At 38.9% G+C, this 27,933-nt stretch overlaps 1 protein-coding gene across 2 annotated transcripts in view; it reads right to left on the minus strand.

The window, feature by feature from the left end:
* The window catches only part of Tapt1 (transmembrane anterior posterior transformation 1), a 50,948-nt gene that overhangs the window by 12,983 nt on the left and 10,032 nt on the right, over positions 1-27,933 (minus strand). The window contains exons 2-7 of one of the 2 annotated variants that reach the window (XM_027386996.2): positions 21,333-21,433; positions 15,257-15,375; positions 5,617-5,779; positions 4,766-4,901; positions 3,650-3,747; positions 3,413-3,482 (exon numbers count right to left, since the gene is read on the minus strand). In XM_027386996.2, coding sequence (XP_027242797.1) covers positions 3,413-3,482; positions 3,650-3,747; positions 4,766-4,901; positions 5,617-5,779; positions 15,257-15,372 — 583 coding nt within the window. In that variant the 5' untranslated portion in view covers positions 15,373-15,375; positions 21,333-21,433. The remainder of the gene's footprint in view (positions 1-3,412; positions 3,483-3,649; positions 3,748-4,765; positions 4,902-5,616; positions 5,780-15,256; positions 15,376-21,332; positions 21,434-27,933) is intronic. The other variant, XM_027386997.2, reaches the window with a different exon arrangement.

Raw genomic sequence — 27,933 nt, forward strand, 5'->3', positions numbered from 1 at the left:
CTGTGGGACTGTCCTCGCTTCTCCATTTCCTGTTGTTGCTGCTCTACAACATGACTGGACTTTCCTTCCATTGTAAATCCTCTCAGGTGAGCTACTTATTGTTTGTGCCTTCCCTAAACTCAAAAATTCTTCCAGTCAGAGCTGCTACCATCCTCTTCAGAACCACCAAGTGTCATACTCGTAGTGGGTCTGAACTGCATTTTAGCCCCTTGAGCTCAGTGGGCACAAATTCTGTGCTATCCATTAAGCCAAAGTATGAATGCTTACACAATACCATTTGTAAGCTATATAAACAATGAGTTTTGAGGTGTAGAATACACATACACCCCCTTTGAAATGCATAATAAAACTGCAAAAGCCTATGTGGGGTTTTCAAGTGCACAGTCTGACTAGCTCCACCACACATGATTTCAGAGGGGATGTATCTTAAAGTCTGTCCTAGCACAGCTCCTAGCAAAGTCAGCCCAAAGGGAGGACTATTCTCTGTGCTTCCATAGAGATGGATCTGAATTCATGGTGGTGCTTTTCTTAATGAACCTATAACTGGGATTTTATACAGTTATTCACAAATCTGTCTCTATATATGCGCTAAATTCTTTCTATTTTTCATTCACAGAGTTAACAAACATATGTACTCATTTTAACCATCCTATTGAGAATGGCTGTATAAGACAAACTTGGTTCTTAACCCAATTATCTGGAAGGAAACTGAGCATATCATTTGAAACAAGCCAAGCAGGCTTCTGAGCATAATGGAACCAGAGTGAGAGCGAGAGCAGTATCTGACTCTTGCTCATAGAAGCTGTAACATACAACATCTGCAGCCATGCCAGCTGAAGGGCACAGATGGGGCAGGGGAAACCTATCTTCAGGGGACTCTTGAAGAAAACAGTTCAGAAAACAGGTGATTCAAAATATAAGAAAATGAATAAAAACCAACCATTTCTGATGGATAAATAAAATCTATAATATAAAAAATGGTAATTTTAAATATTAAGAAAAGTTGACAAGATAAAAATTAAATTTTTATTTCAAAAATCTATCACCCTAAGTATGAAAATGAAACCAGAGAATATTAAAAAGAAGTTTTATTCTGGTACTTTCTACCTTTTTATATTTTAATATTTTATATACATCTTGAAGCCAAGAATTTATTTATTTAAACTGTAAGCTTGACTAAAACATACCTCAAATCTTTAAAAAGGTTTTTCATAGTAAAGCAAAATTTCACCTTAATGATGCCATGGCTCAGAGCTGTCAGATCCATCATGGACAGCCCCACAGAACTGTCTAGAGCTTACTAATCTCCCATTTGTTCTTTTTATTCCTTGAAGTTTTCAAATCCGCAATTCTAAGGTCTTTGCTTTATTTACTCATATATCATTATTTTTGTCATTATTTTCCATACAGTGAACTGCACAGATCTTGAGTACATAGGCTGGTAATCGCTGGTGCCATTTTTACTAGAAACAAAGGAGTTCTACCATCAAGAAAGTTCCTTTGACTCTTCCTCCAGTCATGTCCCATCCCTAGTAACCACTCTCATTTCTGTCTTCATGAGTTAATTCTGTCTGATCGAAGACCTCAGAAAAACGAAATTAAACCTTTTTTTTTTTCTTTCTTTCTTTCTTTTTTTTTTTTGAGACAGGCTTTCTCTGTGTTGCTTTGGAGCCTATCCTGGCACTTGCTCTGTAGACCAGAGATCTGCCTGCCTCTGCCTTCCAAGTGCTAGGATTAAAGGCATGCGCCACTGATGCCTAGCCCTGTTTTTTTTTTTTAAATGGGAACCCAAAAGTATAATATTTAATAAATTATTATAAGAGTTACACCAAAAGAGAAGTAAAAATAACATGAAGAGACAAAATATCAACATCGCCTAACTGAATTGGTTTTTGGAGCAATGTGAAATTAAACCATACTTTTTGAGGCCGGTGTTTGTTGCTGAACATAAAGCTTGAGATGTACATATTTTTCCCTTTATTTTTATTTGTCTGGTGCTGTGCGGATGTGTTGATGTTTGTATAGATGTGTGTGGAGGCCAGAGGTGGTTTCTCTTTTTTGATGGGGACTTTCACTGTGCCTGGGGTTCCTGAGTAGGTCAGGTTGGCTGCTAGCAGCCTCAGAGATCCACCTGTCTACTCCCATGGCAGGGATTAAAGGTATGTGATACCACACCCAGCTTTACATGTGTTCTCACAATAAGACTCGGGTATTTAGGCTTAGGTGGCAAAGTTACTTTAGCAACCAGGCTACTTCCTCAGCCTCCGTTTCCCTTTACTTGCTAAGTAGTATTACATGGTTTGTATGTATGATCATTTATTTATGTTTCTGTTGATCCTGGGTTGTTTCCAATTTGGGGATACACTGAGTAGAGCTGCCACAGTAACCCCCAGTGCTGAATTACAGGACGGGTGAACACTGACAAAGCTGTCCCAAAGCTTTTTAGAGTAGTAGCAAAGTTCACACTCACCATCAAACATGGAGAGTTAGTTAGTCCCTATCTTCCCAAGTTTGGCACTGTCAGCCTACAAGAGCATGCTGGTGGCCATGTAGTGACATCTCATTTGATTTTCCTTTGTATTTCCCCAGTGATGCTTTCCTTAATAATGCCAGGCACCTTTGTGTGAACGTACTGGCCATACATTCATAAACTTTAATTTTCAAAATCCAAGTCTTCTGCTACTCTAACTCAGATCTCTCTTTCATAATTAACTGACAGAATTTGAAGTACATATTCAGGGATGACAAAGTCCTCTTTCAGATATATTTATAACCTTAACTTTTTTTTCTTAAAGTGATCTGCCTTTTCATTTTTTAAAAATGCTTTTCCTTCATTTTTACTGTATGTGTCTGTGTTCCATGGACTTGCAGTACTCATGGAGACCAGAAGGGGTGTTGGATCTCGTGGGACTGGAGTTACAGACACAGGTCTAAAAGCAGCCAGTGCTCTTAAGTTCTGAGCCATCTCTCCAGTCCCTGCCTTTTCATTTTTAACCAACATATATTTTTTAAAGTTTGAAATTAAACTTATATATTCTTCTTATGGTTAGCAATACTTTTGTGTAGTCTCTAAAAATGCTTCCCTATACAAAACTTGTGGATATAGTCTCTTATATTTTATTTTAGAAATTTTAAGATGTAGTACTTATGTTAATGGAAACAAACAGTTTTGAATTAACTTATTTGGAGGAGGACAGAGGTCAAAGTTCTTTTGTTTAATATTTATCCAGATGTTAACACTACTAGGTGAAAAATACCTCACCATATACTGATTTGTTTTAGAAAACACGATTTTTAAAAGGTTTTAAAATACAACTACTTTTTATTAAAATATTATTCAACAATTATTTAAGGTAATGATTCACTTTCAATGAATGTTAATTACAGCTACAATCAGAATCTAACTACTTACCACTATTTGACATCTGAAAGAGATTGTTCTTCTCAAACTTCTTGAAAACACTTCCTTTAATTTCAACAAACTGAAATAGCAACAAAAACACCGTCTTTGTCATTTTGACAGTTGCAAAAATCACCCCCCTCCACAGAAAGCTTATCAGGCTAAGAGGAAACAAAGAACTTTTTGTGCAGGGTACTAGTGTGTATGCACTTCCTAAACTAACAACAGAATGCACAATTTCGCACTTACATTGTTGGACATCATGATGGTAAGCAGTGACTTGTTATGAGAGTTAAAAGCCACATTGAGAGTCGTTGCTTGAACCATTATGAGAATTGCATGTAGAACTAAGAGTAAGTCAAGGAAAAAAACCTGTTTTCAGAATGGGAGAAATGATCTACTTTCTAAGTCAAATCCGACTGACAAATATTTTATCATCACAATGTTCCTGTAGAACAAGCAGAAGCAGAGAGGAAATCTAAACATCCATTATTTAGAACTGAACCCCTGGCAACTGGCACAGTGCTTAAGAATTAAAGCCCTCAAAAAGGTGTTAAATAAATGGAAGAAATTATGTAAACAATGAGAGAAGAGACTAATAGACATACATTCTGCATTATGATGATCAAAGTTTTAAAAGTGAATCAAAAGTTAGTGTGGCATTGCTTTTCTTTGGTTGCTCAAGTGATAAGGAGACTGAAATGGTAAGAAATGTCTCAGACTGTTCTTCACGCCATGCAGAATTATATCATACTGCACATGGGATAATTTACCTTTTTTCTACTAAAATGGGAATAAGCTTTGCCCTACTTTGTTCCTAAGTACTAATTTCTTCAAAGTGTCACTGACAGTAGGGAAAAGATATGACAGAATCCTGTGAATGAGTCCTGGTTTCGTAGATATGCATGTGAATGCAAATCTATGTGAGTGCAAACACAAGTACAAGTATTCACACATGTACAGGCACACACACGCGTTAGAAAGTATTTGTTATCCAAAAGAAAAACTTGAAGTGACACATATGCACACACAGACACACAAACACAATCTCTAAAACTGTATCATGCAAGTGCAAACTTAAAGAAAACATTTAAGCTTAAGAGTTACACAGCTATGAATATAAACTATAGACAGACATCAACTTCTCCCTATAATCAACCAATCACAAGAAAAAGGAATTGTGAATTCAGAAAGACTTATACTAATTTACAATGAATATTACAACCAATTTTACAAAAGAAATTAGGGATTTCTTTTTAATCTTCATATATATATCATTCCATGCAGGGATAGGTAAACAAATAAAATAGGGTAGAATCACACTGGTACTGGTGGCGGAATGTCCCGCTAAGTCTAAAAGGATACAGACATAGAGAACAGCCATGAAAAAGTGAGGGATGACTCCGATGTGTGCTCTTTTCCGTTCTTTAGGCTCTGTGGCTGTCCAGTAGAGAGCATCTAAGATATCCTGTCCAAACGAGGAGAACAGACGATCGGCTACCTGCAGAGGGAAATAGTTGAGAGGTTTCTTAACTTCTCATTTAAGTATTTACCAGCAATCAGATAAAAATCAAATGTTAGAAACCTGAGTTGTATGATTCTGGAAGGGATGCTGAAGAAGAGCAAAGCTTATTACTTTCTCAAATGCACTTACCCTGGCTCATGCTGAGTACTCAATACACATTAGGGGAATCTGAATCTATTTGGTCAAATTAGACATTTGTAAAAAAACAAAAGAAAAACATTAAAACTTTTGGAAACTTGAACTAAAAGGTTGAAGGAAATTTGTATTTTGTATACCAAGCAAATAATTTAACAGTTAGAATCCTTAAAGTAGTTATAAACAAACAAACAAACAAACAAAAAACCCAATAGGTACATTTGCAATTTGACAGCATATGTTCTCAGAACTGTTCAGGCAGTGGGGATCTTTCCTATTACTGGAGAAACACCTGTCTTTGAGACCCTGCTCCCTTCAAGTATGTTCCAGGACCAGTGGCTCAGGTGTCACGTCAATAAAATCTTAGCTCTCAAGCCCCACTAAATCCGAATCTCACTGTCCCAAGACCCTCAAGTGAATGAAGTACCTTCACCAGAAGCTACAGCAATCATTCTTCTCCTCACTTCCTCTATACTATTAGACCCGAAGTCTTGAGTGCTGACCATTCTGAAGGTAACAGGGCCAGACTGAGCATGGAGGGAACAAGTGGCCTTACCTCTAGCATGTTGTAGATGATATAGAGCTTGATGACAGACTGCCCTCTTATCAGGTGGTACATCATGGAATAGTCAACATAGTGCATCATAAAATAGCAGATTATCAAAATGACACCCTTCAAAATGTCACACACCTGTGCAGGCTGAAGCAAACGCCTGTCCCTGAAACATACAAGTAAGGAAATGGGAGTTTTACTCTATGTGTTCTCAAAGCAAGTCACCTTTACTGGACATACAACAGCATACCAAGGTCACAGTGAAAATCAGGCTGATGTTTAAAAATTTTTAACAACAATGGTCACCCAGACGACTGTGTACCAGGACACTTTCTGCTGCGTACACAATATAAAGATGTTAAACTAGTAGTGGATGAGAACTGAAGAGAGAGGGCAGGCACCTGCTGTTGCTTGAGCTTTAACATGGCAGCTTTCTTGGGGAGGCAAACCTCATCATACTCAGCCTGCATGGCCCAGTGAGTGTTCTATGCACACCACTCTGCACCTTGTCCACTACAACCGTGGCAGGCTACACAGAGAGTCTGAGGCCAGAGCTGGGATTACAGCCATGACTAGCTCTAGATTTTTCATAATGGTTCAAAGGACCTCACATCTTTATGGTAATGTAGGTTCCTCCCTGAACACAAAACTATTAACTTTTCCAGTCCATTCTTGACAAATTTCTATTCTTTTCCAACTGGAAGCTAGCACAAATGTCTTATAAGTAAAAATGTATCTGTATTATAAATCCTAAAATTCTAGGTGTACAGTTACATTCACTTGATATTTTGGTATAAACAGCCAATGTGGCCTCTGTAGGGTTATGTCAATTTACACTTCTGACAGCAACATATTGAGACAGCAACATACCAAGCCTGTAATGAGTTTCAAAACAACACATGACAACTTCTGAATTTTTGCCAGTTGCACTGGTGAAGAATAGAGCCTGGTATAGTTTCAATGTTACTTTATTTCAGGAGTAGAGCTAGTACTGGGTGAAGATCAAACCCAGGGCCTTGCTCACAATAGACAAGTGCTCTGACACTGAACCATACCTTCATTTACAATAATCTTAAAAAATATTTTGAGATAAGTCACATTAAGGTGCCCTGGAAGGCCTTGAACTTGCAATCGTCCTGCCCTGGCCTTCCAAATAGCTTGGATTACAGGGCTATGCTACCATGTCTTGCTCTGAATGACTCATTTATATATTTAAGATTTATTTAAATTTCCAATGAATCTTTTCCTCATATCTTCTCTTTCCTTTTTGGTACTGGTTTGTAGGACAATATTTTATTGCAGAAGTTATTTCTTTGAAACATGACTTGAATTTTTCATAATTAAAAAATGAGTCGAGGGGCTGGAGAGATGGCTCAGAGGTTAAGAGCACTGGCTGCTCTTCCAGAGGTCCTGAGTTCAATTCCCAGCAACCACATGGTGGCTCACAACCATCTGTTATGAGATCTGGTGCCCTCTCCTGGCATGAAGATATACATGGAAGCAGAATGTTGTATACATAATAAATAAAATCTTTTTTTTTAAAGATGATCTCAATGATAGCTGTAAGATGAAATAAACCCTTAAAAAAAAAAAAGAGTCGATTCTTCCCCTGGAGATCACATCATAAAAACTAAACCTAAGTTAAGGAAAGAAACAAGATGGAGAAAACAAACAGAAAAGAAGAAATTTAGGATTCCCTTTTGCTGGACCTACTATTTTTATGACAAGAATGAGTATCTTTGAGTCTACTGCTGGCTTATTCCTCTGGATCAAAGTCCAGACTTCTGTTTTGGCAGCTTTTTACCTACAGCACATTCAACTGTAAAGACCAAGTGCTCTTTAGGAGCTGTAGCCTCTTCATTTTCACCAGCAGTGAAGGGCTGAACTCCAAGCAACAGTGTGAGCTGAACTCATTTGCTCCTGGGCCTCTGGCCTCTGAGCCACAAGCCTACCTCTTGGTAGTTTCTTGGCTATCTATTCTATTCAGTACCTTCTCAGCCTGCCCACATGAACAGGGCTTTTCTGAAAGAACGTGTAAGTCATTAAAATGTTTCTATAACTAGGTTGCAGTGCCTGCTCTAAAAGCAGCTATCACAGGACTGCATTTCCAAGGGTTACCAGGAAGTTTTAATATAATATAGGACACTGCAGGTATGAAAAGGACACACTCAGGAAGGGTTACAAGTAGATGGAAGACACTCCCCAGTGGGCCTACATGGAGACAGGCCTGGCTATGTTAGTTGTATCACATGTCCACCAACAAATGGAGAACTCTGATCTTTCTTGAGAGCTCTGGGCAGAAGCACACCCAGCACACAATTGCCATCATTAGTTACTTCTACTTGGACCTTCCTTTCTCCAGCGCTGATCCCCTCCCTCCCACAAAGATTTTGGCCTCATTCTCATGGAAAACAGTGAAAATTTTATCTTCCACTTCCCACACAACCAACTTAGAGCTCACCTCTCTGCCAAGGGCTAACTGATAATCCAGGGGATTTAACATCTTACTCTATACAAGGCTAGGAACTGGGAGCATTGATTCTGTCAAGGGCAAACACATTTCTAGTTCAAATATCAAGAGGAGACATAATGAATAGTCCTGCATTCCTGGGCTGGGGGTGGTTGTTGCCACACTGATGGCCATAGAACATACTGAGAGACATAAACAGGCATGGCTCTTTACAACCACTGACTTTCAAGACTTTAAAAATGAACCTCCAAACTGATACACATCAGCGATTCATTGCTTTCTACTTGCCAGTAAACTTAACATTATATAATTTATCATTTGGAAAAGATATTGTGTTAAGAAACAAACATAATTCTCATTTTATTAATTTCTAAAATATACAATTAAAAATACATGACAAAATATATTGCACTAGTTCCTCGGCTATCTGTCACGGCCTTCTCTGGCGAAATCTGCTGCTAGCATCTTAACTGGCTGCTACAGTGATTACAGATTTTCAAAATTAAGGACATGTTTCAAAAACAACATGACACTTGTTTCACAGCCCCTGTAAACAAGGATTTTCTTTCCATATGTGCCTGTTAATAAAAAGGGAAAGTAGCAAAAACAAACCAACAAAACCATTTCTCAAATGGCATCTTACAAGACACCTTCATGCATCACAGCTTCTCCAAGACCTAACCTCACAAATGAGTTTATCTAATCAAAACAACTTGAACCAATCACAGCATTTGCTCCTCTCTACAAGGGTATTTTTAGATGACTATCACTAAGCATTACAAGCTCCATAAGAAGCTTATCTATAATGCTGCCAATCAACCTAGAATGGGCACCTGAATAATCTTTCAGGCTGAAGTTCTAGTTACGATGGCTGTTAAAGAGCAGTTATGGGCAGTTCCTTTAGCAAATGCTGGAAATCTCAAGAGAATGCTGGATAAAGAAAAAAAAAAAAAACCCCAAAACAACACACTAATCCAATTTAGTTTAGAATAATGGTTTGATTACATGCTATGACATGACAAGATTAAATAAGGACATAAAATAAAAATAAGATATTCAACACAATTTTTTTTTTTTTTTTTTTGTTTTTCGAGACAGGGTTTCTCTGTGGCTTTGGAGGCTGTCCTGGAACTAGCTCTTGTAGACCAGGCTGGTCTCAAACTCTCAGCGATCCACCTGCCTCTGCCTCCTGAGTACTGGGATTAAAGGCATGCACCACCAACGCCCGGATTTTTTTTTTTTTTAAGATATATGTATCTATTTTTACTTATTTATTTATTTATTTATTTATTTATTTATTTTTTGTTTTTCCAGACAGGGTTTCTCTGTGTAGCTTTGGAGCCTATCCTGGCACTCTCTCTAGAGACCAGGCTGGTCTCAAATTCACAGAGATCTGCCTGCCTTTGCCTCCCAAGTGCTGGGATTAAAGGCGTCAACACAATTTAAAAGATACTCCAGTTAAAACAAAATACTTCCACTATACTTTTGCAATTATTACAAATGAAAAATCTCATGTTACACACTTTACTATTATACATTATATATCCCCGAGCTGTTTAAAGTCTCATAGATCCATGGAAGTAGAATTACGTGGCAGAGAATGATGCTCCCTGGGAGGCATCCCCACCCTTGGTACTGTACTATGAGAGTGAAACTGGTACTAGCAAGATCAAGAAGGAAAGAAGAGGCAACCACAAACTGAGGCAGCGGAGCTCTGATGCCCCAGGTAATTTCAAGCCATGGACACAGGCCAGGTGTCAGCATGACTCATTTCACTGTAAAATATGTGTGTAACTGAAGGGTGGAGAAGGACAAGTACTATTGAAATTTTAAAAACTATGTATTTCATGTGGCTCACATTTTTAGAAGTCCCTTTAAAATCTTAGAGTAAATTAAAGTACTAAGACCAAGAAACTTTGCTGAACTGGGAACTGAATATTTCTCAAGTTTGATTGACACACAGTAAAAAAAACTGATCTCTTAGCACTTTAGACTGGAAGGCTGGCATCTTTTCTTATACCTTAAGTTAATGATATTAAAATGAGGTGACTGGTTTATGAAGCTGTTTTGTGTTTACACAAAATAAAATAAAATAAAAGGTGCTTCTGAAAAACAACAAGCAGCTGGGCTAGCCCTAGGGCAAGGACTGAGGTGTTTGCTGCCACAGAGACCCACAAAAGTCATTAGAGATTACATCACAGGTGATTGTCATGGGGACAGTATGGTCAAACGCTGTGGAATAAATGTGGAAAAAGCTGAGGATACTACTGAAGGTCAGGGAATCACATTTCCTTAGTGTGCTTCCATCCTCAGACGGTTGTGTGGCCTATGGGGGCGCTTTTGCTTTTGTAATGAGGTCACTTTGGCCAAGAATATAGAAGGAAAATCAGGGTTTACTCACCACAAGGAGTCCCTGTGCCACCACACTCCATCCTATAAAGGAAGTGAAAGTGCTCCTCCCTTCGGTCTGATTTACAAGAGAGAAAGAAAGAGAGAAGGTTGTAATGTTGCTACGCTACTTACAGCGTCATGCTGAGGAACATGGGAGGACAAAACCTGATGCTAGGAAGGCTTTCTATGTAACAGTAAACTGCTCTTCACTGGTGCACCACACTGTCAGTCCTGGTAAGAGGAAGTAATGGACGTACTTGTTTCCCCAACCAAGACACTAGGAGCTCTCCATACACTCTTGTGGTGGCATTTATAGTTGCTCAGGCCAGATTCAAGGGCTTAACTTTGTATGGAAAGAGAAAAGCCTATTGATACTGCACATGTTAATTTGAGCATAACTATATTGAATGAAGTAAGGCACACGGAGGAAAGCCAACAGGTGAAGAAACTCAAGAATTTTGAGAGATAAGAACTCTGGGGGGGGGGTCATCTTTCAAAAGAAAAGATACTCTCCTTTCCTAAAACAAGAAAAAAAGAAATCAATGAAGCCTTCGATAAGAGTCATGTCTAAAACCAAGACAAGGGATCGGAAAATTTGTTTGCCCAATTTTATTTACTCTAATTGTTAAAGAAAAATACCCCAGTATTCCTAAATTTAGTACTAACTCACTTAGCAATGTTCACTAGAGCTTTCTTTACTAATAGCTGTCAGTTCTGGGCTCTAGATTTCACCATTTTCCTCTGCAAACTCATTCAACATTTAACTTAAGTATGACAGAATTCTGAAGCACAAAAATAATGGAAGTTTTAGGAAGAGATAGTATTTCCATTGATACTACTTAAACTGACACTACTTAAATTACCCATATAATTGTTATTTTTAACATATTTCACAAACTTGGAATATGTTAAACTTAGAAAGATGATATTTGATAAACCCAGATAACTCATATAATATATCATAACCCAATTGTTTGTATGTTTTCAGTCACTGAAAACATCATCTCATCCTCTCTAAAATACAGCTATCTTACCCTATTCTAGGAAAGGAGTGAACCCACTTCTCATGACCCCCCTCTCCATCCCCCTCTCCTTCTCCCTCTCTCTCTCATTATACACTGGGTAGCAGGGGTTAAGACTACTAATTCATCAGAAACAGAATCTACCAAGTTTTCCTATGACCACTGAGAAGTGTTATAAACTTTCTGCAGGAGCAGTGCAGCATTCTTAACAAGCAGCACCCCCCCACACACACACTCACATCCCACAACATCCTCCAAAGAATACAATTTTAGCTGGTTGAGAGTTGGCAAAATAGTCCACTGACTAGGCAGTCAAAATGAAGACTGAGTTACTGAAAAGACTACAAAATCTTCCTGGTTCTTACCCTTTGTTAAAGGCAATGTCTCTGTTCACTCAGTTGTTAGCAGTGGCAACAAAAACCCAAACCTCAAACCAAAGCCCAAAACCACCAGCAAGATAGCAGAAGATCTAGAAATAGTCTCGAAGCAGAAACTCTGGGTCAGGGGGCATCATTTGCTTTAAAAAGCCTTTCACAGATGTTGACCATAGAGAACTTCAAGCAGATGAGGAGGAAACTCACTCAAGGCATTGATGACAAAAGACAACATGTCCTGCTACTGTTGATTCTCTGCCCTGCTATTGACAGTTACTGTTTCCATGTTGGGATTTAATTAACAAACAAGCTTTCTCTATTTTTAGAAAAAAATTAACAAAGAGACTAGGAAGATACTTTTTTGACAAAATATTGAAGCAGAAGAGATGAGAATGGTAACAGCTGGGGAGAAGCATACAATCAACTTCTTTGCAGGTTTCAAGTCAGACTGAAGGAAAGAGCACTTTTTGTTTGCTGAAAAAGATGGAATATGAAACAGCTATAGGCAAAACAAATAAATAATCTTTAACAGGGGTAGAGAACATTGGAAGGGAAACTATAAGACAGAAGAAATTGGCTATTCCTAAATAATTCTGTAAAAATAAAATGTATTTGGGTATTCTAGAAATACTTGAAAGGTTGTAGGCATAATATTAATAGTTTTGTTCAGAGTCACTTTTCACAGAATAATGTATTTTCAATTCCATTCTTTAAAAAAAATCAACAGAGAAATTGTTTTCACTGTTCAGAGAAAATAAACTGTGGCCCACATTAGTCTAAACACACACTGTTGAACTCAAATATAGAATACTGTAGTACTTCATATTTTCTGTAATCTTGCCTGCTCATATAGAGGTTTCCAGATGGCTGAAATTCTGCTACACAATTTTTACTTCATTCTTGTATTTCATTTGTCATATAAATATGAGTAATAGCATGAAATGTAGCTCTTCAGTTAATCTACACTGCAGAGTATTAGAAGTTATTTATAATAGGCTGCCCTCTACAGTCCTCTTAGCTATAAAACCATGAAAATAGAAAGCCCTTTCAAATATGACTGAACTTAATTTAGACTAAAAAGTGCTTCAAACTAATTTTTTAAAGCACTCATTGTTATGTGCTAAAAAGCTTACTCTACTATTAAAAGGTTGACTATAAGAAGCACCAATCAGTTATGAGAAGCAAACTGGAGTAAGGATTCAAGAATTCCTATTTTCTGTAATATCTGTTAATATTCAGAACAGAAAGGCCATGTTAGATGCTACTTACATGTCCTGTTCCCACAAATTGCCAGAGAAACACAGAAATGACTTTGAGCATAAAACAGTACTAGATGCCTGAAGAACAAGAAGTGTCTTCAAGTAAGATGAATTTCACCCTCAAGAGACTCTTTGAAAACACTGACATGCCATTGTCAGGCAGTGTATATCTCCCACGTGCTATCCATATATACAAAGGGAGGAACCAATCCAGAAGGAAGAGTCTAGGTTACAGACCCTTTTAACTCTTTACTTGAGGGTGTCAACAGCTGATCAGAGCAGGCCACAGGTAGACTATTAACCTGTTTAACACTGCTGACACGGAATAACTAAGAAGTAATAACCTCGCTCACAAAGTGCATGGGAAATCCCTGCAAGACCTTAGGTATTTTATATCAGGTTTTGCATTGGATTAATCTAACTTCACAGTATTCACCCTCTGTATGCAGTCACACATGAAGATTTGCAATTTTGGCAGCATCTTATCGATTTTTTTTTTTTTTTTTGGCTTGTGAAAAGGTAACTAAAATGCCATGATCTCCCCAAGCTCTCAATATAGAAACCAGCACATGAAGGTGAGGCTGTGGCAGTAAAGCACAGTGCCAAAAAGGTCCCCTTAGATGCTTACTAATGAGAACAAGCCTCCCTGAAAACTATCAAAGTAAAAGGAAATACTTGTCAGATCCTAAGCTGGTGCTTAAACTCCTAAGACAATCTCCCCATCTGGTTAACTTGTGACTAATAGAACACATGGCATAATTCATATCATTCTGGAAGATGAGAAGGATTATAGACACAAAAGACTAACTTCTATAACACTGAAGTGAGCTGAACTCTTACAATTGTTTTATCCTCTACAATCTTGTTAAGAGTCAATTTTTATTCTTTTCACAACCTGATCATCATATTATTTCTATTTACATTAGAAGCATTTCTTTCTCATCAAATGGATTAAGGCTCATTTGAAAGGATGGTATTTACTATTAAGGATAGGCTCATTTTCTATTTCAAAAGAAACTTCTTTGTGACTTTAGTCTTTTAAACAAAATTTACAATTTTGAATATCTACTAGTAATATTCTAACCCATCTTTGGTGGTTAAACTATAATTCTAAGTGTTATGTTTCATTAAACATTCACTATGATTAAATGGAGTTTCAAAAATTATTGTCCATTTCATCATTTTAAAATTTCAAACTGAAAAAGAAAGTTTTGTTTTTTAAATGACAAAAGTCAAAAGTGACACTTGTTAAAGTTGTAACTCAAACAACTATGCTAAAGCTAAACAGTAGTTTGTAAAGGGTGGCTACACAGAGTGGAGGCATGCTGACATGACTGTGAAGAAGGAAAACTCTAAAATCAAAACTTCCTACTCACCTGAAGATCAAAAGCACATAAGCTTCACATAGACTTAACGGTCCACCTTTCTGTTTGGTGGAGTAGAAGTGAAATAACCTGGTATTTATTCTTGGGTGCTGCAAGCAGGTACATTATTGAATGCTGTAGTCATGCACTCTGCTGACATATTTTTTTTATCTCCAAGTTTCTGGGGACAGGTATTGAGCTCTCAATATCTTCTTTTGTCAGATGGGAAACAAGCTTAGGAGAGGCAGCCACTCACCATAATCCACTAGCGATGCAAGTTGCTTTAGGCTGCCTTACCTTTCCTATCAGAATGATGCCTTTATAGAGTTCTTTACTGTCACCAGCCAGCAGTGTGTGACTACTACGGATTCACATAGCAATTCTAAAGTGTACTAGAGGAGGAAGCCTGCAGTAAGGGCTCCTTAGGGGATTCTGATATCCACCTCCCCAGACTAGAACCTGGATCTTTCATAAATGCAGCCTTAACACACAGGTGGGTTAAGAACATGGTCAATCAGTTTCTACTCGACCACACAGCCCTCCACAGCAGTGTCAGTTCACTGGCTAAAGCAACGTTTTAGTTCAAAATATCTCTGGAAAACAATGCAAATGTGTAATATTATATAATATAAATTGAACAGATAAGCAGTGTTTAAAGACCTGTGAATGAAACTACATGAGTCATCTTTATTCTAAGAACCCTGCAAGTTATAAAAGTAGCAAAATTGTTTAGACACTAAAAATAGCCAAGATCTAAACTTACCGTAGGCCATAGCAAGGAAGAGTGAAGAGCCTGAACAGTGCCAGGAAGACTCTTAAAGGAAGCAGGGTGAACACATACAGAAAGGCATCGAGGCACAGGAAGATTCCAAAAAACATGAGCTACAATGACAAAGAAGAGAGGGGGAAAAAAAGAAATATTCTTTAAATAGTTGTAGATCCAAAATTCAAACACTCAGGATTTCTAAGCTTATGAGAAATTAATTCACAATTACTTGGTTTAAGAAACAGCACAACAATAGGCTTTCATTAGACTTCCCAGAGTTTTTGTTTACTATTCACAGTAGGCAACTACTCAAAAGATGAGTTGCTTAAACTCAACTGATGGGACTTTCTGGTATTTCTTAAAACATTAGAGAAATTAAGAAAAGTCTTTCTGACAAGCTTCCTACCTTTAACCTTATTCTTCCATGTCCTGTTCATTAGAAGACTGGATAGATGCAGTTTTAATTTGAACAGTTTTTGTAAACTACTTACTAAGTTTAACATAGTCTTGCATGCATGGACAGCTACTATACTGGAAAGCCTCATTCTGATTAACTGCAGAAGTAATTAATTTTTAACCTCTACCCTGTTTCTTATGGATTCAGACTTTCCATTTTCACCCATTAAATTTAGCATGATACTTCCTAGACTTTTCTTAGCTTGAAGTAACTGGACCTAGTTTAGCAAACTCTGCTACTCAAACAGTGGTGATTTTCTGTATGTCTGACATACAAGCATGGTCTGATGGGTATGCTCTCACCATACTACTCTGCATAACTTCAGGCAATAAAGTGTCCTGCCTGCATGTATTATCTAAATTCACCCTGCTAGAAGCAGAAGTTTCTCACAAAACTCATGAGAAAGTTCTAACTTTCAGGACATGGGATCTTTAAAGAGGTGATTTAAGTGAAAAAGTCACTAGGATAGTTCCTGATCCAACATGATTGCTACCCTGGAGATGTCAGTTGTGAGCCTTAGCCTTTAGTGGCTGGACTAGTTCTCCAGGCCAGACTTATAAGAGAAGGGATTAGGACACAGAAACACAGAGGAATGACTAGGTGAGGACCTTTGGAGAAGGTAGCTGCCCACAAGCCAAGGTGAAAGGCTTCAGGAGAAACCAACTCTGTTGACTCCTACATGTCAAGCTTCCCCCTTCTACATCCCTGTTGTTTAAACATTCCAATGTGGAATACTTCATTGCAGTAGTCTCAGTCAACAAATATATATGGATTTAAACAAAAGTCTAGTTTTGTTTATTTTTGACAAAATCTAAGAAATAAATACATTATCTATATGCCAGCTTTTTTCAATAATCTAAACTCATGAACAACAATGAAAGTATAATGTTAACCTAAGTCATGTGGAAGTGTACAGTTTTAAGTCTGTCTTCCATAAGAGTCACCCAGATACCACAGTTGATGGAAAGTGCTGGTTTTTAGTCATTTTTTGAGCTATGCAAAGGAGTACTAAAGCCTGAGTAGTAGTCCTTATTTATGACTCTCCTGCCCTTTAGAAGTCTTTCCTGAAGATTCCAAGAAGAATCTTGGGTATGTCTACACAAGAACACAAAAGAAGAGTAGTGCCTGCCTGTCTGATCATGAGTTCATGCTAGGATGAGCATGGTATTCCCTCAGCTAACAGCCCTGAAACTGAATGTGGGTAGGTAACATGCTCAGCCCAGCAGGTACAAAAACACCAGGAAGCAGAATGTGGCTTCTGCCCTCGGGAAGTGTGTAATTATCAGTGAAGGTAGCGGTCATGATGGTGTAGGGCTAATAGCTGTCATGACAGACCTGGTATGTAGGGGCAGGAAGGGTCCAATGGCCAAACCACCTTGGGAGACTTAGGAAAAGTCCTTAAATAACTTCTGAGGAGATGAGCATGTGCCACACACAGAACATGACTTGGGCAGAAGTATGGCCTGGCATAGGTGACAGGGAGAAAGCCTTCAGAGCCATATACAATAAAGATGGTTAGAATAAAACTACTGTAGCTCAGCAGACTTTGTGTTAGTATCCTCCATGGTGCAAAGCAGTAGCCAAAGTCTAATAACCTTCCTTTCATATTTCAAGTCTGTGCCTTAAACCTAGTGGATGGGGAATATCCCTCTTTCACTATGTAGGCCCTATAACTGGACTACTGGAGCTGGCAAAAGACTCGCCACAGAGACAGAGGAGAGCATGTGGCTGCAATTCAAAGCCATTTCAGCTGAGTGAGGATAAGTAGTCACAAATGTGAGAATACAAATGCAAAGAAAAAGCAGCAGAAAAGCCCCACAGTTTGGAAATGTGGAAATAGGACAGCCCTTACCATTCTGGCATTACATTTTCTCCTCAAAAGCATTCTTCTAAATTTCTTTCAAATGTGAAGAACTAGAGACACGAGTGGAGTGTGAGTCTTGCCCTGTGCAGGATATAGTCTGTCTATCTATCATCTACTTCATGTACATGGTGACTCAGGATGCTGTGGTCTCCTGCCAATATCTGCAGTGTTCCAGGAAAGTGGTAAGTGTAGGTGTTCAGCACTTAATGCTCCTATCAGCCCTTGAGGAAATGATCACCTCTGCTTGACCCATTCAGAAGCCATGGATGGGAATTCTGAATGCTGGCCCAAATATGTACAACAGCAAGGGAACTAGCAAGTCTGTCTAGTCAGACCAAAGGCTCTGTTCTCGCTTCCTCAAGCAATACAAGCAGAACACATCCACTATTTTTACTAGTCTTATGGGTTAGGTTGGGTTTTCTTTTGGTTAATTATCTTGTAATCTGTTTACTGTCTTTAAAAAATACAAGAATTTAATGAATCACATATTTAGACTGGCAGATAGCTTAAAAATGTTACAAATTAAAAGCTTTGAGAACACATCAACATAAATAATGTATACTTTCAAATCTAGTATCTTGGTAAGGCAGGTAATTTCTATTTCCTTTTCATTTAAACTAACTAACTATAAATTACTTAGCCATTCATAAGTTACTGTGAATGAATTCCTTCTCCAGCATACAGGTATGCCTGTAAATTTATGTCACTTTGTGCCCTCCTTGAACAATCACTCCAAATTTCGAAACAAATGCAATACCACCACAAAAACAACAGTGATTTTTGTTTATTTTGTTTTTCAAGATAGAGTCTCCTCTGTGTATCCCTGGCTATCCTGGAATTTTCTTTATAGATCAGGCTAGCCTAGAGCTCAGGGAAATTCACCTGTCTCTGCCTCCTGAGTGCTGGGATTAAAGGCGTGCTCTACCACCACCAGGTCTCTAGCAGTGGTTTTGAATATGCCTTTAAGGCACAGACTAGTGGATGGTCACAGGGTGTTCATCAAATTCTTGATCCTTGCCACTTTCTTCTCATTTTCCTTCTTTAGCCCTGCTATGGCTGTCCAACTTCACCTTGCCTATCTTAAAAAAATAGAACTCCTACTTTCTCACCTTTACATGGAAGGCATTTACAACAATCATGCCATCTGTTTGCACTTGCATATAAAAAAAAAAAAAACAACCAAAAATATACCAGAAAAACAAACTCCAAAAGTAACATGTAAGGACAATACATCAAAAAGAAACCACATACAAGGAGTCTGGGCTTTTACCTCTTTGTATTCAGTTGCTCACATTTTTCCAGAAAAAAAGAGACAAAAGATGACACAGGTCTTAGGTAAATACCTTCCCTGGGCCAGGTCACTCCTTAGTTTATACCTTTACTCTTCCTTAATCAAACGTTGCAGATACTGCCCAGGCATAGATTTTGACAACTGAATAAAATACATGTCCATGCCAGGCACAGTGGTGTAGCACTCAGGAGAGTGAGGAAGGAGGTACAAGACCAGCCTGGCTATGTATTAAATTCCAAGGACAAAGTTGGGGCTGGAAAGATGGCTCAGCGGTGAAGAGCACCAGCTACTCTTTCAGCAGCCGGGCTCCATTCCCAGCACCCACATAAATGCCCACAACCATCAGAAATTCCAGTTCCAGGGTACCTGACACCCTCTTTTGGTCTCCACGGGCTCCAGGCATCAAGCAGTACACAGGCATACATCCAATCAAAGCACCCATATGTGTAAACTAAAACTTAAATAGAAGTCTTTAAAGGAACTTACTGCCCAAATAAAAGGCTTCAAATTTTGGCTACAGCTCACAGCTAAGGATACACTTCACATGGTATTTCACTGTGTAGATTCATATAGATAAAAAAAAAAGAAAAAAAAAAAAACCGGGAGAGAAACCTCAGGAAAATAGTATTTGCTTTTGGAACACAAGCTGATGTTTTCTATTTCCCCCTTTAAACCATGACACCTCGAATCCTTAGCACAAACTGAAAAATGTTGTCAGTGAGTCCACGAACCACTAATCCATGATGGCTCACAGTGTAAAACTCAGCCTACCAAGGCAGGCAAGTTAAAGTCTGGCTCCTTCTGAAGCAGATGCTGCAGGCCTGAAGACAGTGGGCTTTGCCGAGGGCAGTGCTGGAGCACAGTGGGAAATTCTTCTTACAAAGGTGAACTACAAGTTATAAGCTGCAGGTAATTCATTCTCAAATATCCTCTTCAGTCTTATTCTTAGAGCACAGACTGATCAAATGTACATTAAAAAAGATAACTTAAAAACAACTGTGGGTTTAATTAATGAGGTAGCCCCTGCAATTGCTTGAGTGAAAACAGTCAAGGGACAGGTATGTTTGCAGGTCTGACTCTGGGAGATTCTGTCCCTCAAGCCTACTGAGGTCTCTAGAGGTACAGCTCCTTCTTACCACCACATTCACAGGCAGGTTACAGAACCTAACTCTGCAGTGACACTAAGGATGCATGCTTGAGCAGTAGAGACATGGCAAAGACATTGGTCAGGCTGCAGAAAATTGCATGTTCTATGTTCAACCTCACTACTGAATTCCTAGTCTTCTATACTGATTCACCGTAGGCTTTAAATACCCGATATTCTGTGTTGAGGATATTACAGAGTGGTAATGTTTCTGTAACCCTGCTGGGCAATAAACACTTGTGAAAAGTTTTACAGTTGCTCTGAAGCATTTACACAGAACCTACTAAGTGCTCCTAGCCATCTGAAAAATATTTGTCTCAAAACACACAAAAAACACAGCTTCTACCCATGGGGATTTTAGTTTTAAGTTGAAAACAAAAAATCTCCAGGGCTTCTCCCTTAATGTCTTTGAAACTGCAAATAAATAAATAAATAAATAAATAAATAAATAAATAAATAAATAAAACTATGGCTAAAAAGCAGCAAAAAACCAAAAAACCAAAACAAGGGTGGTGGTGGTGGTTGCGGAATGTATTTCTTCACAGCTCATCTGAGTTCTGAGCACTGTTTCCTCTACCAAGGTCAGCAAACATCTACTTTGTCAAAGAGTTATAGCCTGGAGTGCTGGCTGGAAAATGAGGGTAAGGAGCCTAGAAGAGCTCCCTCTCTAGCCCCAAATACTTTTTATAAAGATCTGCTCCTATACTTGGAGTAAAGAAAGAGGTCCTTGGGACAGAGGCTCCACAGGGTGTTACTGATCTTGGGAGCTGGAAGGAAACAGTGCAGTGAGTGCAGTATAGTTGGTGGGAAGCCAAGGAAGAGTCCTAAGCAAGTTGGCTAAGTGTGCTCCCTGGAATATAGCAATGTTCAACAGCACAGTAAGAGAGGCCAGAAAACCTTGGGATCATTCATTATGCATAATGTTTCTACAAATTAAGAACTAAAATAACTATTTATTTTGGAAACCCCAGAGAAGGATCAGGTTTGTGTGGTGTTTATGTTGGGAGTGGAGGGGGTGCATTGAGGCATATGCACAAGACAGTCAAGAAAGCTTTTCACAGGAGACAACACAGAGACTAGACCTTGCCAGACAGAGTCAAGAGGAACAGAATTCCACACAGAAAAATGTGCTTCATGCAATGTGGGGTGTAGGCTGTGGATGCAGTTATATAAGAGGGATAATATCATCTTCAGTTAATAGCTAAGGAGCTCAACTTCTTATCCAGCAGTTCTCAACAAACCCACATGTAGAGATCTGACTTTGAAAGTAATTGCTGCACATTCAAGGACATCTTCAGAGTAAATAATTTTATGTACCTGAACTCAAAAATCATGTCCCTAAGAAGTCTATACTCAGGTGGCCAACAAAAGGATTGCTGAGTCAGGTTCTTCTGTGATGGATGAGTTTATATACACATCTGTAATCACAGAAAGCAAAGGAATCTCAATCAATGCATCACCGTTATCATAATCTGCATCTGGTGTACACTTAACAGTAGACATATTTCATGAAAGGTAAATAAACTGAAGAATTTAATTTGTAGAAAGATTATGCACAATGAATGACCCTATTATTTCCTGGCTTCTCTTATTTGATGGTATGTCCTGGCACTCTACTTATGCTAACTAGAAGATTCTTTACAATACACAAGGCAGAATTACTACTTGTTACTCTTAATGGGGCAAACAGGGCAGGGAATGTAATGCTTAGAGGCTAGCCAGATGCAGGACAGTGAGAGTGCCCTTAAAGCTGTAACAGGATGAAAGTTACCAAAATACTTGAGGCCTTCACAGCTCCTGCAGATGAAGGCAGCCAATGCAACATGACAATACATCTTTTAGGCTCAGATCTACTTTTCAGGAAGAGATCAGCCTTCTTAGGCTGGCAGTAAGTAGTCAAAACAGCCTGGGTAGGAGATCAAAATGTCATCATGTAAGATGTCCAAAGCCAACAAGACAAACAGCACCTAAGTTGTAAGTTTACACATAGCTGTTTTTTAATTTACTGGATGGTCTTATGTGCCCAGCAGCTAACAGCAACTTTACAATGTGAGGTAGCCAAGAATTCACTGGCTGCTGTCCCATTATATCAAGCCTTATTTCTGGTGTTGTCACCATTGCCTTGGGCAGGAATGATATACCCTGCAGAGAAGGGGCAGAAGGCCTGCCAAAATGCTGCAATGGCCTTCCATCTTCCGAGTAACTCTGTAAACGGGGATGGGCAAGGGTATGTTCCAGACAAAGAAAGGCTGCATCCCAAGATGGATTTAGAGGGATGTTTGTATAAATGCATTCTCATGGAATTAGAAACCAAGAGGATAACCAAGAAGTCACTGATACCAACACGGCTGAGTAAGTAGTTTCACAATTAAAATTGAGAGCTGTTTCACTGAAATAAAGTGAACTGATAGCTACTACTAAGTTTTCTTTATGTATGCCTTGTGATGAAACAAAACAGCTTTATATATCAAATTAAGTTCATTACTATGAAATGAACTTCTGAATTATTCTGTTTAAATGTTAACCTTGCTTACCTCAAAAAGGGGCAAGAATTAAGTTCTCCTACTAGATATTGAAACCTTCCCTTTCTTGGAATTTTTCTGTTACCATCCATTTTCCCTGTTCTTCAGAAGCAAACCATTAAAGGGTTTGTGGTGGTTAGACTGAGAATGGCCCTTATAGGCTCATGAAGTTAAATGCTTGGTCCCTATTTGACAGGACTGTTTTTGGAAGGATTAGGAGGTGTGTCACTAGGGGGGTGAGATTTGAACTTTCAAAAGCCTACACCAGGCCCAGTCTCTGTCTCTACTTTGAACTTGCAGGTAAGGTGTAAGGTCTCTGCTACTGCTCTAAAGCCATACCTGCCTGCCAGGCTCCCCATCATGATGGTCATGGACTGACCCTCTGAAACTGTAAGCAAGCCCCCAACAAAATGTTTTCTTTTATAAATTGCCTTGGTCATGGTATCTCTTCACAACAATAGAAAAATAACTAACAGGTTCATGTTAGGCTTCTTGAGATAACTCTGTCAACTTTCCCATCTTAGATGAAGAAAGTAAAGTCCTAAGGAGACTCAGATGAGCAGGCAGCTGATTCTAGTTTACACGTTTCTAGTGTGCTGGGAACCCCCTCTTCCTTTTGGTTAACAGTCCATGCTTAGTAATAACACAGCTCCACACCTCTTCTAAATGAATATGAAGGGTCTAAAACAGGCTCATTCATGGACCATTTGGTTCCCTGGTGATACTATTTTGGGAGACCCTGAGAATTTCAGGGTCTAGGGAGTCTAGGGAGTAGGTAGGTTATGGAAGGTTTATCCTTAGGGGCTGTATTCTATCCTAGTCACCTTTCTGTTTTCTCTTGCAGTTTCCTATTTGCCTCTGACACCCACTCCCTCACCATCTACCTCACCAATGACTCAAAAACAAGAGTCAAAGTCTATATATGCACTTGAACTTCTGTAATAATATGAACCAAGTAAATTTTATCTCTCTTTGGTTGTTTATGTCAGTGTCAAAAATCTGAACAACACACATAACTATTAATTTTTATCCTACAATCTGATAAATTTAAGGCTCATAAAAGATTGTGAGATTTGCTAGAGACAGGAAAATCTCAATTTTGAGGTTGGTCTAGGCTATACAATAAGTTCTAGGCTAGTCGCTAGTCTAGGCAATTTAGTGAGATTGGTTTTCAGGTGACAAAAACAGGACTGGAAGTGGTTCAGTGGTAGGGCACTTGCCTCATCACACCTCCCTATGTTTAATCCTTAATATGACAAAATATACTTACTCATATGTGGATTTTAGACATAGAGTAAAGGATTACCAGCCTACAATCCACACTGCCAAAGAAGCTAGTAACAAGGAGGAGCCTAAGAGAGACATACATGGTCCCCTGGAGAAGGGGAAAGTGTCAAGATATGCTGGGCAAAGTGGAAGCATAGGAAGAGGGGGGAGGGAGCTAAGAGAATGAGAAGGGAAGAAGAGGAGGGATGTAGAGGACATGAGGGAGCAGAAAGGTTGAATCAGGGGATGAATAGATGATAACAAGAATGGAGATATCATAATAGAGGGAGGCATTTTTGGTTTACAGAGAAATCAAGCACTAGGGAAATGTCTGGAGATCTACAAAGATGACACCAGCTAACAATCTAAGCAACAGAGGAGAGGCTACCTTAAATGCCCTACTCTGATAATGAAATTGATGACTAACTTATATGCCATCCTATAGCCTTCATCCAGCAGCTGGTGGAAGTAGAAGCAGACACTCACAGCTAAACACTGAACTGAACTGGAACCCAGATGCAGAGGAGGAGGAGTGAAGAGCACAGGGGTTCAGACCAGGCTGGTGAAACCCACAGAAACAGCTGAACTGAACATCGGGGAGCTCTTGGTCCCCAGACTGATAGCTGGGATACCAGCATGGGACTGATCCAGATCCCAGGAACATGGGTTTCTGTGAGGAAACCTCAGAAATCTACGGGACCTCCTGTAGAAGTTCAGTACTTATCACTAGCACAGGTGTGGACTTTTGGAGCCCATTCCATATAGAGGAATACTCCCTGAACCAACTCACACGGGGGTGGGCCTAGGCCCTATCCCAAAGGATACAATAGACACTGATGACACCCTATGGAAGGCCTCATCATCCAGGGGGAACAGAAAGGATATGTGATAGATAGGGTTTTAGTTGGGGGTGGTGGTAGGGGAGGACGGGTGGGAGAAGGGAACTGGGATTGTCATGTAAATCAATCCTGTTTCTAATTCAAATAAAAAAAGTTGAAAAAAATAGGTGATTGATAAAATTCCTTAAAAATGCATGTAAGCTGCATGTAAGACTAAACAGTGGGGTTTAGTTTGTATAAGATGCATTTAAAAACTATAATGTACAAAGTATGGTAATAGTGAAATACTCCTCAAAGCATAAAATTACAAGGTTAAAAAAATACTTTCATTTAGGTTAACTTTACATAACAGGCAACATTCATAAATGAGTAATTTTTGTAAAAGTTTCACAATAATAATTATTGTAGCCTATATTTAGTTTATGGCCAACATGAGGAATAAATGACATAGAGGTAAATAAATCAATTATAGATAATGCTTTATAGAAAGATATGAAACATAAGGAAGGGTCATGAGCTTTCTTTGCGTATTTCCAGTCCACACCGACTGTTGCTGTCCTAGTTTTTCAGAAGCAGAGCTCTGAGGCTAACTCAGTAACTGTTCTCATTCCTTTTCTCTGTTGCTAAAACCCAACATTCAGCATCCTAGTGCCCCGTACAGTTGTAGGTGGCTATGTGCTTATTTAGCCAATAAGACACAAATGGAATGTTGAGAGTTCTGGGAAAGCTTTAATTCTCTAGGAAGAGCAGGCAAAAGGTGGCACTACCAGCCTTTCTTTTTTTCTTTTTTTTAATCTGATTAAAGTGCAAATTTAATAATTTGTTGTTGTCAACTTTCTATTTAAAATCAATAAGCAGGAAGACCAAAACCTAAGTAATGAAGACTGAGTGAAAAGAGGTGTTGGAGAAGGGCACTAGCCTTCAACTCCATTTGCTCAAAGGAAAGGAGAGAAAGTGTGTTCGAGTAAACTTCTACTAGCTTGATTTTCTATTCCACACAGCTAGAACACTCCTAAAGAATATATCTTGGGTAGTCTCCTCCTGAAGTCTACATTCTAAACTCTTTAGCCTAACTATAAGACAGAGTCTAGATGAAGCCCATCTTTCAGTTCTTGGTGGCTCACCCATGTGCCCATCTCTGACTCTTTCCAGCACCTTCACCCACAGCACACCACCTGGTGCATGTGTACACACCCTATGTTGCTTGTTCACAATCTACCTCTTTCTTTTCCTAGCTTTGTCACATGAATTTCCTTCACAGGCCCTGCCCAAGTCTTCTGCAGCTCACCTTCTAAGCAAACTTTCCCTTCTTGAAATTCTTATCAGCATTTACTTTTACAAGTTTACCATTCTATATCTTCTATATCTTTTATAATTTACTTCTGTATCCAATACGTCTCACCATGCTAAATTATGAGTTTTATATTTATTTACTTCCATGCTACTACAAATGCCTAGGATATACTATAAGTACTTAAGAGAGAACATAAATTGGTCAGAGAATTTTAGAAAACACTATGAGGACATGTTTTTTGTAATTTTATTTTTTTGTAGAATTTTAATTTTTGCAAAATTATTTATTGCAATTTTAGGTTCAAAGAAACAACAACATTAGCCCTTAGGCAGAGATAATTGCATATGTGACACACAGTAAATCATCCCCTAGTACCTGCTCCTACCAAAATATGGATGAGAAGTGAACTCAGTCTGGAAGTCAGCATAGAAACTACCCCATAGGGCTGAAGACATGGGACTCTTGTCCTCAACTAGTCTCCAGTTGCATCCCACTGAAGCTAAACTTCAAAAGCTGTGAACTATGAACCAACTGTAGGCCATGTTACCTAGTGTGCCTTTCTGATAAATCCTTCATGAACAAGATCAGGTTTACCCAAGAGAGCTTGGCTAAAAGGAAAGTGAGAACATTCGGCTTTTCCTAGGTTCTATTTCTACCTGTGGTTAGCAATCTGAAAAAGACTGATAGACAATCATCTTGCACAGTTGGCAAAGCCATGTTTAATGAAAACAAAGAGGGGATAAAGAAGGGCTCCCGGGGAGCCTCAGAACCAAATTTTTCCAAAGCACCTCCTGCTGTGTCCTGAAAGCTTAGGAAAGAAACCTGTGGAGGAAGGTTGAACAAGAAATTCATCTTGTTCCGCAGAAGGACATTTCTCAGAAGGAGCTAAAGTGAAGGACTGGTAAAGATTTTAAAACACTTCTACAGGATTCAACATGTAATTGATCCAGAAGCAGGAAACCCAGGCACAGGAAGGTGAGGGAATAACCCAGGAGTCACAGCTAAAATCTGTGGGGCTGGGATTTGAAACAAGCAGCAGCAAGCAACCTGGTTTGAAAGCAACTGCACTTATTCTGCCTCTTGCTTTTTCTCAAAGAGAATGCCAGTCTCCTCAGTTTCATGGGACATAAAATGACACTCCCAAAGTGGACCATAAGTACTCAGGAACAGAACTCAAAAGAGCACCAAAGCTGGACAGGACTGGGAGGCTTGTGTGAAAAACAAACACACAAACAAAAAATAAATCCCCACCTAGACCAAGGGAGTACTCTAAAATGTCAGGGCCTTATGCCATAACAGAGGTTTGAAGAGGAGTGTTAATGAGAAGCTGGAAGCACTGTCTGAAACAGAGGATTTACCTTTACACAATGTCAAGTGTAAAGCTGTTAATCCACTGACTTATCACACAGTTTCTGGGATTAACTTGTTCCACATTAGTTCACAGGTTTGGTAAAAGATGCTAAACTGATTTCCCTTGACCTTAAAGGATGAACAGTGATGTTGATAACCTTTGCAGACTTCAGAGAAGCACAGAGCTCTCTAATTGTCAAGTACCTCTTCCAAATAACGTTATGTGAAAATACAGCATTTATCAAGAAATCAGCCCATAGGTATTATATGTTGGTATAGACAATGTTAACTAAAAGGGAGGAAATCATTTAGAATAACCTGAATGCCAAAGGGTCTCCCAGGCTCTAAGGGAGCTCCTACTTCTATGTTAGCAGTCAAGGAGAAGTGTACTCAACAGAAAATATGACCTCTTCTGAAGCATTCCTGGTGTTCCTATAAGACCACAGCCAGCAGTCCCTTTCATGGAGGGCAAAACAAATGAAAAATGAATGTTAATTTGAATTTGGGATGCTAGACTATTAACCTTCATAGAAATAAATGCAGTTTTATAAACATTACTAACTCCTGGAACAGACTATTTCCTTAAAAAGGCAAATCCTAATGGCAACACACCACATACATTACTTAATACAACAGTGGTCTCACAG

This window comes from Cricetulus griseus (assembly GCF_003668045.3).
Source record: "Cricetulus griseus strain 17A/GY chromosome 1 unlocalized genomic scaffold, alternate assembly CriGri-PICRH-1.0 chr1_1, whole genome shotgun sequence".
Taxonomy (NCBI): domain Eukaryota; kingdom Metazoa; phylum Chordata; class Mammalia; order Rodentia; family Cricetidae; genus Cricetulus; species Cricetulus griseus.